An 11,220-nucleotide genomic window follows, 5' to 3' on the forward strand; every position below is an offset into this window, starting at 1 on the left:
AAAAATGCGTTACGTAATACTTAAACGGCCCCTTAGGGCCTAATGTGTTATAGTAGAGGATAGGTGGAAATAGGCGTAAACGCAGGCGAAGCTGCGAGCAAAAGCTAATAATAATAATAATATTAGCCCTGTATTATATACTGTCTCACTGTGGGGCACGGGCCTCCTCTACTATTGAGAGGGATTAGTCCACGACGCTGGTCTAGTGCGGATTGGTAGATTTCACACACCTTGCAAAAATTTCATATAGAGAACTTCTCAGGTGTGCAGGTTTCCTCACGATGTTTTCCTTCACCGTTAAAGCAAGCGATAATTCATAAGGAATACACACCTAATTTTAGAAAAGTCAGAGGTGTGTGCCCTTTGGTTTTGAACCTGCGAACATTCATCTCGGCAGTTCGTTCTACAACCAACTAGGCTATCGCCGCTTTTAAATTAGAAATAGCTAATAATATTTATAAAGGTAAACTTACAGGGTCGGTGAACATAGTCCTCAAATGTGATGCAAACGCAAGGAATGCCAGTATCTGGAATATAAATATGTTGACGTAACTGTAGAACGGGTACGTCGACAAACTGGGCAGCAACATCACCATCATCACTACGAACTCCGCGTACAGTATCAACAACCATGTCAGCACTGCACATATTATGCCACATATATCCTGAAACAGATAACTAACACTACAGATAGTTATTGAACATATTTGGATGTTGTTCAAAACAACACTGAACTAGTTTCGATGACATTAAAGCACTCGTCCTAGATTAATTGGAATATTAAATCTTCCCTATCCCATAGTAAACCACTTTCATGCTGCAGACAACTAGTTATTTTATTGTTGTAGCTAGAGAGCAACAATAAAAATGGATAAATATGACCCGGAATTCGATTCGTGGGTTCTACTCCCGATTCTGATGATACTGTAGATTTCAATTTCGGAATCGAATTTCCAGAAGTGAACGATAGACCATCGGCCATTATTAAAATCTGTGCCACATATACAACGGCGAAAAGCTTGTAAATACTATGTCTACTCTACAGTAGATAGAGATAAGAAGTGACGAAAGAAGTTACACATTGAACATACCTTTATACACCAGGCTTTGCCCCCGCAGCACCGGTTATGCATATCTTTGTCTGGCGGAGTCAGCACCAAGCACTCTGGGTCAATCTGATACTGACTTTCCATGTCATCTTCATCAGTACTATCATAGAAATCACGTATCATTGGTTGTTTTTGATCTAGAAATATGCACAAATAGAAACAGTTTAAAATATACCATTTTATTCAGTATATTATTAGATGTGAATTCGCTCGACGATTCATGTAAAACATATTATGTATTTAACTATTATTATTACATGGGCAGTTGCAAATACACAAAACACAAATTTGTAATAAAAATAATGGCTAAGTTCGACAAATTGCTCACATTACGCAAAAAACAATTAAGATCTTCATATACACAAATCTTATTATTATTACTTTCCTATTTATTGTTTTTTATATGTACAGTCAGCCACTAAAGTCACTTAACAAAACGAAACCATCTAAATACTAAAACACCGTAAAAATAAAATGTCATTGATCAAGTCCGCCACATATTTTACTGTGTTTATTATGTGGCGGGAATTAATAATTGTTATTAATAATAATAACAATTATTAATTCCCGCCACAAATGCAAGGAACTCAATAAAATCACAAGTATTGTTAAACAGCATGGACATAAAATATTTGTCACGCTTCTAGCACAAAATTTAGCTTATCTAAAGTACGAATTGAAACAGATTTTATTATCTTCATAAAGTTTCGTTATTTGTTATTTCACAAGCCTGCTCCACTACTGAGGGTTTTAAGTCGTTTAAGTTAAGGTTGGCAGACTTGACATACCTATATGGGTTTCTCGCGGTGGTTTTCTTTACCGTCAAAGCGAACTATAGTTGACAAAGAATGTAGACGTAACTACGAAGAGTCCGATTTATGTGAATTGGGTTTTAAAATTCGGATCTATAGTAATTAAATGAAAGAGCTGCAATGTTATTTCGTCTTTGTCATGTCGTGTGACCTCAGAGTGGTGTAATTTTTAATATTGCATAATAACAGTTGTAGTCATATAAAAAATATTGGTACAAAAGAAAGGTATAAAAATAGACAGACTGAAATATCTGTAACATTTGAGTAATGAATAACAACATTTGATGTTTAAAGGGTTACCATTTTGGCAGTTTTGTTTTTGTTAGGCCACTTTAATGGGTGACTGAACCTACACAGAGATACAATTGTACGCTTCACCTAGAAACGAAATAACATAATTCAATTAACTAACTGACAGTCGCATAATCATACTACGTAAATAACTAAGTGATTTAAATCACATACAACATACGCCATGTTCCTTAGGCACCCTTCTTGAAGAATCCAATCCTAAGGAAACAACTTCAGGGACGCACACAATGATTCCTGACCTGGGAATCGAACCCTGCACATCCCAATTACACTTAAGTAGCAACATTTACTTAATTAGAAACAACTCGTATTATTGTAAATCTAACGGTAACTAAGAATGGAAAATTACTACAAGTGACTCATTTTCTGAGAATAATAAATGCAGCGTAAATAATGTAAAACAAAGACTTTTTCTGAATGGCTGTATAATGTAGACTCGATCATTACCGTATTTGAATACGGCAATTAATGTTTTTCTTTCAGATCATAAATCCATTGTAACATAAATAATATATTAAATGCCAAACTGCTAACGCTTTAGGTGATATAGAAATAATGTTGAGGAATTTCAAATCTTAATTCTTCAAAGGGTTTACATCACAAGTAAATTCAATCACATATTTTCCTCCAGAAAGTCCCTTAGTTTGTTGATTCTCGTTCAATTTGTTAATACTATCGTCAATTCTACTCACAACAACCATTCCAATAGAAGACTGTGTAAGTGCAGTCTTTGAATATTCAAGAGGCAGAAATAAGTATTAATTAATACTTTATGTGGACTGTGCTCAGCATCAGGTACAGTGGAGCCATTAAACCATGCCCATAATATAATTGAAAATATTTTTGTTCCTGAACCCGAAATAGTGGTTCTTTAGCATTACGACATGAATATCAAACATTGAGCAGGCAAAGTATCCCAGTAGATGCTACTTACATTAAAATTACATTAATCAAAACCAACTTTAGGCTTTTTGTTTTGTAGTTTCTTACAATCAAAATTAACAAACCCAGTTATTTTATATTAATATAAATATTTTCATGATAGCTGATAAAAATAAACTGGGAAATGTGGAATAGTGTAAAAAAAAATTTCAATTTATCATCCAAATCGAAACAGTTTCCATGTGGGTCTAGTCTAGTCTTCTATTCCACTATTACCTGCTAGTTTCTAAAATACTTATCATTGTCATTCATCAATACTGTGTCGCATTTGTTCCAAAGAAGTAAATAAACTTAAGTACTCAGCTTTATTTACTTATTGCATCTTTCTGTTAGTTCATAAAACTTTAAATCCTTATGTGCAAAACTTTTAGGAGAGAATAAATACAGTTCTAATTTACTAGTAAATGAAACTAGTTAGTATCTAATAATTTGCAAAAAAATAATTTATAATACTTTTTTAGAACCAACTAACAGCTGACAGATGGAGGTCATTGACATTACTATTCTAATTTTGATGACTTAAACAACTGCTGTTAGTTTTTTAAACAATAATGCTGAGACTGGTATGAAAGTATTATTTAGAGGATATAGTAATAAGTGATGTGGAGAGTCTACTGGCATATGAAACTCAAATTATAATTCTAGGCAATTGTATTTTGATCAAAACAATAATATTTTGGTCAGCAATCAACCCCTGAAACCAGAATTTAATTTTTATAGCTTAATACAAAGTCATCAGACCAATGACTAAAAATAATACCTAAACTAACAAAACATAATATACTTCAATATACCAAAGAGCAACAGAGATGTTGAAGTTCATAAACATAAATTTCGCTATAATCAAGCTCAGCTTATTTGTTCGACTTTATATTATGTTTTGAGTGACTGAGATATAACTTATATCCTAATGTTTTAAATACAACATTTATGTTGTAACCACAATATATTTATATAATACATTCACCCACACTACTGCACCACTACCCATATGAAAATTAATTAATAAACTAGAGTCAAATATCATTAACGAAAGTTGTCTATTGTATTGATTAGCATTTTGGCGCAAATTCCACATAAGAATTGAGCTGCAGTTAATTTATTTATGATTGAAATGAACATAGAATCAAGAAGGTTCTGTCGCCAAGCATTAGAGCACTGTACTGTCTGTAGCAACATTAAATGGACAATTAAATCGCACTGCATTTCTCAAGTAGGACACTCCACGCGCAATTTTATATTGGCAAAGGTATGTGTAAATTTTAAAACTTTCTTTTAAAAGCAGTGACAGTGAATTCGCAAAACAAGGATAGCGATTTAAAAACGAATTATGCACATAGCTTACCTCTGCAAAAACACAATTCTTGTAAAGAAATAGCAACCAACCTAAATTTTAGCGTCGGTCGAAGATAATGTTTTCAGTAGTTTCATAGTTTTCCTATGTTTCCTGTTTTGTGAGACTCAAAAATAAGTTTACAGAAATGAATTTAGAGCTTTATTACGCCACTTGGAATTTCATGGTAAGAGTTATTCAAAAGATAGGTAAGTATTCAAAATCAATAAATGAATGAAACGAAATTGTTCTCTTTGTACTTCTTTCACCGCCACAGATTACTTGCTCGCTACCATAGATATATATGACAGCTACGAATACAATCCTTAAAATACTCCAAATTCGAATTCTTAAGCAGGGCTTATACAATAGGAATCGCAATCTGAATCTAGAAACGGAATTCAGATTCTGAAAAAACGGATACTTGCCTCACACATTTCTTAAATTCAGAAGCACTACTTACCAGGGTAATAAGTAGTCAATGTTTTAGTCCGGGACATTATCTACTCGTATGCCAAACTTTATCAAAATCCATTTAGTTGTTTCTTTGTTTTATTCTAGCATACAAAAACCAAACAAGTGCATCGTACTATATTATATTAGTAAGTGTGAGATTTAGCCCTATATGAAACCTCGGTTGCAAGTAGATACAGAACAGTTCAAGCTACTTTTTTGAGGACCTTCATATCATAGCTGCAGTACATCCTACAAGCTGTTGCAAGTAGAGTTGGGTAGGACATGACATAAAAAAGAGTTTGTAAGAGTAGCCTCTTTTTAGCATTGAGCCGGTACAACGTCCTACTTCAAATGAGGCGAGGCGTAGTGAGGCTCGGCGCTTCAATGCGTATCTTACAGTATTTTGTAATGTTAACCCTCAAAATATTTCCCTCTCGCTCGCGACTCGAAACGCAGTAATGTAATGTCCATTGTAAAATAACGTCCTACTGTAATTTGTAGCATGCGGTTCTCTACCTCACTGTCCTCGTCCTACTGTTTACCAGAGACGGAGAATAAGTAACGCGACTGCCGCGTCATAAAATTTGAAGTAGTACCATATATAATTTTGAGCCACTCTTACATTTTGACGTCATGTCCCGGACAAATATACCGCCTCTTGTATGTCCTACTCAACATTAGCTGCAAGATACATGATGCAGCCGAACATGCCGCCCCATCTTTAATTTATTAATTTGAAAGCCAAATATATTCGGTTTTGAACGAATTGCCACATGGAGCAATGACATAACAATTTTGACGTTTCAGTTTTAAATGTTTCAATTTTCAGTTTTCTCAGTTCTCATCGCATAGCTGTGGATAACGAATTAAAAAGTTAAATGTTTCTATAATTATGTGTACATGATAGATTTTAGGACAATGCGTTAGTTGGTGTACACCGAATCGTAACACTTCTAAATAAAAAAAAAATAGTTCCTATTGCCGAAGGTATAATACAGTGAAACTATAAACCGATTAAATGTGTACATAATTAAGCAACCTATAGACTTATATTGTATTTTTACAGAATTTCAAGCGAAGTTGGCGCAAACAATACCCAACAGTAAGCTTCAAGACTTCAAAAACAATTATGCCTCCTGTAAGTTATAATTTATAATTTAAAGAGTATTTCTCATTTATGGAAAATATGGCTGTCATACCTAATTTTCTGACGGATTATCAAGAATTATCCTAATCGTGCTTTGCTATAATTTAGGTTGGATAAAATAATGTAACTCTGAAAAAGAAATGGCCATACATAATTAACATTTTTTTATTTTGGAAACCTCAAATATGTCACTACACTTCATACGTAAAGAAAATATAATATTATCCTGCTATTTATCTAATAATTTGTTGAATATATTGGCTCTATAAATATAAAAATGTATATACCTAAAGCTACAAAGATATTTTTAAATTTATCCCGTTAAGTTTGTCACAATTTTTGTCTCTTCTATGGAGGTATGTCACATTTTTACGGTATAGTATAATCATAGGCGTTGCTACACCAAGAAAGGGCAGGTTTTAATAGTGTGGTTAACAATTTCTTTTCCCTGTTAAAGGAAAAAAATATTCTAAGCTTGTCTCACCAAGCTTCTGGTCCTAGAAGTATTGGAAAATTACCCATATTTTTTGATACAAAGCAAGACCAATACAAAATTAAAATCCATGATAATTTTTGTGAGAAAGACTTCTTTTAATATCAATTTAGTCAGAAATGTGAAAACCCATACAGTTATATTTGTCTTTATTTAAATTGATGATTAGTAGATGTCAAAAAACAAGTGAGATGTTATAGAGCTACTTAAAAAACGGCGTTACTTTTTTGTGTATGTGTACCAGTAGTGTGCTAGTATGAATCTACTGGTGCATTCAAATCTCATAATATATATAATATTGTGTATTGTATATCACATATTATGCTTTTTTTCAGCCTCAGAAAGGAAAAGCACCCACCAAGGGGGCTAAACAAATTTTGGCTGAGAATTCTGCAACGGTATCATTTTACCGTAACATGTCATTAGGGGCATGTGCAGTTTACACCAGTGTTACTTTGTTCCTTTATTATGAATACTTAACAGCATGGGTTATAGTAAGTATTATTTTCTTTATAACTAATTGAAGAAACAGTACAATGTGTTTTGACTAGCCATGTACCAGAAATGTAAATAAATGGATAACTACTTTTAATTACATCTTTAGTTTTTATTGTGTATTTGTACACCTAGTATAATAAGGATATTTATGTTTGTTGTTAATAGTTCTGAAGGCATAATTTATTGGTCCCAAGAACGTGAAAAGTAAGTAACAGTGGCAAGCTAACAAATTTAAGATTGTGGTAGGATCTTAGCATAGCTTTCTTGCCTGGTTGCAGAAGGAGAATAATGTGTTTTTTCTTGTACTCATTGTGAGTGTGAGGCCATTAGGTATTTGTTTATAGTTTTCTACACAGTGCTTGAGATTACACATTAAATAATTATTTACAATACCCTGATACATACATATATAAATTCTCATCAGGATTTTTCCATGATAATAAAAGTATAATTAAAAATATATAAAAGATAATATTTTTTTTTAGGTCATGAACATTTTTGTCATTGCTCTCTATGTAACATGCAATCAAATAATGAGGTATATAAGTCGTCCCAGCTATTCAGATAATAGCCAGCTCCTTGACCCTGGATTAGATTTAAACATGGAAGGTGGTATGGGAGAGTGAGTATAACAATTACGCCCTATATTTAACTATTATTATATTGATGTTTAACCAATTTACAACAACAGTGGCAAATAAGGATTTTTAGTGCATACATAATACATTTATCATATTGCAATGTTTATATTATGCATGTTTAATTTGTAGATGACTCGGAATGTTTTGGATATTGTTTTTATTGTAGGATGCTATAAAATAAAAGCACAAACATTTCAATAAAGAAGGAATCAATTAGTTTTTGCATTCACGTATCCTTGAAATGCCAGCTAGCCTGTAGGCTGTAACTTATGTATTAGAGGTAAAAATTAACCATCCCTCCCAATATTTATGTGTATGTATAATTATGGTTCCATGTTATGAATAACAGTAATATTCTTTATTTTCAGACACCGTAAAAGGATATTGTTATACTAACATCCATCACACATGTTCTAGCAGTTTTTCAAACTACTTCTGGTTACTTCTCCTTCTTCTTCCTGTGAGGGCTTTTTGGCTATTGTGGGTAAATATTCTCGGCCCATGGTTCTTCCAAGAAGCACCCCAAGATACAGAGCAGGATGAAAAGAAACGGAAAAAAATGGAAAGAAAAATGAAGCGATTCCAACAGTAGGGAGTAATCATTAAATAGTACTTACATAGTAATACACCCTTTTCATGCCATTCATATATTATGATAACTTAATAGCCCCTAATAACATTAGGTGGTTATTTTTTTTCTATTCATACTTAAGCAATATTGGAAAGGTTGATACATCAAATAACATGTAAATATAAAATAACTTTTGCAATTTATTATTAATTAAAAACTGTAACATGTTTATTGTCATAAAGATCAAAAGTACTTTAAGATTATATTACTGTTTTGAATTGTAAAAAAAATGGTTAAGTTCAATTTACACTTGTGTGACATTTATTTTTTGTTAAAGGCACATACATTATTCTTTGTTTTTCATAAATTTGATTTTAAATATAAATTCGTAAAGATCATTTTTAAACAGATCACTATTCTTAAATATCCAAATTGTATTTTATGAAATGTGCTATTAAAGAATACTCAGACAAATAAAAAAAATTGTCTTTGCTGACTTTGACATACTGCCCATATAAGATTTAACAGACATTTTCGTTAAGAACTACTCTGGTAATAACTATGAATAATTCTATAATTTTTAAAAGTAATATATTTTGTAATATTTTTATATTTCGATTTGAATTAATGTATTGTAAAGAAATAAGCGTAATATGTAATATGAATAATTATTATTCAGTATTTCCTTATAAAACCATCAAGACAACAGATTTATATTTTGCACCTTGTGTCTAGTATCAAATGTAATAGCACTGCCTTTTCCCTACATTAAATTCTTAATTGTTGTTTGTGGAATTTGCTAAAACTTAGTGCAAGAGATAAATAATGAATTTAAATTCATACTATTGTATAGAGTTGATATTTAATTGACAATTTAAAGTATTTTTACGAAAATTTAAGTAAGTATTATTGTAAAATAGTATTTACTGTTCTAATGTTCATAATCAATGTATGTATTTTTGATTATTTTTTTGATACGCATAGCATTGTTCGTGGTAAGTGTTTACTGGTGCGTATTTTTTGTTATTCACATATATTTATTATGTGGAATTTTTGTACTCTTCGGGGATTTATTACATTGTTTAATATCGGTACTTTTGACGCCACGTTATGGTTTACTGTATAATGCTGCAAAACATTAATCTAAGTCTTTTCTCCTATATTACTGTATTTTTGTAATATGTTAAAGCTATTTTTCTCTAAATAGGTTATTTATAATATTTATTTTGCATTCTCTCAAAAATATGAGTGTAGATATTATATTCCTTCCTTTTACTGGGGCCTTATTCTCTATCCCGCACGTTATTTTGACAGAGCGTAACAAGCACGTAACACAAGGCATCATGTTTAGGACTATAGAAATTTGGCTTACAGAATACCATTCCACGCACATTTCTCGAAGATAACATAACACGGCCGCTTTACGCGTTTACACTATCATACAGAATAAGGGCCCTGTACGTAGTTATAAGATGGCAACTACATAGTTGAAGTTTTGTCCGTTTCAATATACAGTGTAAAATTATTATGATGACTTTCATTATGACGTTATAATTCCTAGAAGCAAATGAAGCAAGTTATACCTAATTAAAATATTGTTATGCGCAATCGCACCGCATTCGAACAGGCCGTTTATTAAGGCATTTTAGGCAAAATATATTTAGGCGTTATTCTGCTACGGTGCTGAAAGAGCAGGAAGAAAATCCACGGAAGCAAGGAACAGAGGTAGAAGGGAAGATCGATACCGCAGGGACGATGAGTAAAACCAAAAGGTTACCCGAACAACATATATGAACTAGTACACTTAAATGCGGACTGCAAATCGGTCTAATGATTAGATACAAATTACCAAAGCGAAGGCGGCAGGAACCGGATTATATGGACCCTTCGCCATTGACATACCGTCATTGATCATAATGCCTGCTTCGCTTTTAATGTTCCTAGATGCATTTAAACGTGTAGGTAAACATCAATTATCATCATCATCATAAACAACAAATTGCTCCAATAGTAAGAGCCATAAACATATTTAACGAAGTTGGGCGGAACGGAGATATCTTTAATTGTACACTGGCGGAATTCATAAGGGTAGCTATAGAAACTCTAACTAATAATGTATCGACTATAAGAAATACCTATACATAACTATCTGTATCTGAATTGGCTATAATATGACAATGTCAATATAATCGCATTGGGTGTAAATCCTGTAAGATTCTATTTAATAAATAAATAAATGAGAGCTCTACCTGCCAAGAGAAGATGCAGTTGATTAGACCTGACAATATCACATAACACACATATATTCAACTTTATAATAACTTTATTGCAACAAAAGAACACAGAAATAATAACATTAAGAATTACTTAAAAAATAATTGGCATATCTGAATTACGTATTTAAATAATTATCAGGGATCCCTAAACTAGGCCATGCCTGTGTTTGGGATACCTATAATGAGAGAGTAAACAACTCATGAGTAGCTGATATTGCTAAATTCAAACAAATAAAACAGTTAAGTATTATAAAAAATAAATCAACTAAAATCTACAAACACTTTTATACACTATATACATGAACAACAGTTCATACTGTTGTTGTTTATAAACCTAGATTTAACATATGGACACCTAACATCTGTACCTATATGAGAGCATGCAGGGACGTTAATGCGGTTTAATAATTGCTAAGTTATTCGTAATCCATGTACCAGATAATTATGATTGGCCTTACTGATGTTATTGTGGTGACTTTAGTTAACAATATCAAGGAAAATGCCTTGTTATTTTCTTTTATTAGTACTTGGTTAGGATACCGTCAATAAACTGATTGATCGGTCATCTATTTAAATATTTAGGCAACGTTTACTTAAATAGAAGTTTTATAAAAAAATATACCTAATGTG

General features: G+C 32.1%; 2 protein-coding genes across 2 annotated transcripts; one reads left to right on the forward strand and one right to left on the reverse strand.

Annotated features, from left to right (window-relative positions):
* Positions 1-427: 427 nt before the first annotated feature.
* Positions 428-4,820, reverse strand: LOC115447965 (palmitoyltransferase ZDHHC3). Its single transcript, XM_037446403.1, has 3 exons — positions 4,521-4,820; positions 1,092-1,246; positions 428-665 (listed from the first exon to the last, which is right to left on the reverse strand). Exons 2-3 carry the CDS (start codon positions 1,230-1,232, stop codon positions 456-458), a joined length of 351 nt encoding a protein of 116 aa, XP_037302300.1. The 5' UTR covers positions 1,233-1,246; positions 4,521-4,820; the 3' UTR covers positions 428-455.
* Positions 4,821-5,732: 912 nt separating this feature from the next.
* On the forward strand, positions 5,733-10,552 carry LOC115447966 (transmembrane protein 208). The gene is given in 6 exon segments (XM_037446404.1): positions 5,733-5,951; positions 6,031-6,102; positions 6,940-7,098; positions 7,588-7,728; positions 8,112-8,163; positions 8,166-10,552. Coding segments are annotated over 5 exon segments (531 nt in total). The 5' UTR covers positions 5,733-5,951; positions 6,031-6,093; the 3' UTR covers positions 8,336-10,552.
* The last annotated feature ends 668 nt before the right edge of the window (positions 10,553-11,220 follow it).

This window comes from Manduca sexta, unplaced genomic scaffold (assembly GCF_014839805.1).
Source record: "Manduca sexta isolate Smith_Timp_Sample1 unplaced genomic scaffold, JHU_Msex_v1.0 HiC_scaffold_2967, whole genome shotgun sequence".
Classification (NCBI taxonomy): domain Eukaryota; kingdom Metazoa; phylum Arthropoda; class Insecta; order Lepidoptera; family Sphingidae; genus Manduca; species Manduca sexta.

What these genes read in the sequence shown, in the direction of transcription:
- LOC115447965 (XM_037446403.1), bottom strand. Translation starts at nt 1,232, where the DNA reads ATGATACGTGATTTCTATGATAGTACTGATGAAGATGACATGGAAAGT. An exon ending in GCAAAGCCTGGTGTATAAAG is followed by an intron (nt 666 to 1,091) that starts GTATGTTCAATG and finishes TATCTGTTTCAG; the next exon opens with GATATATGTGGCATAATATG.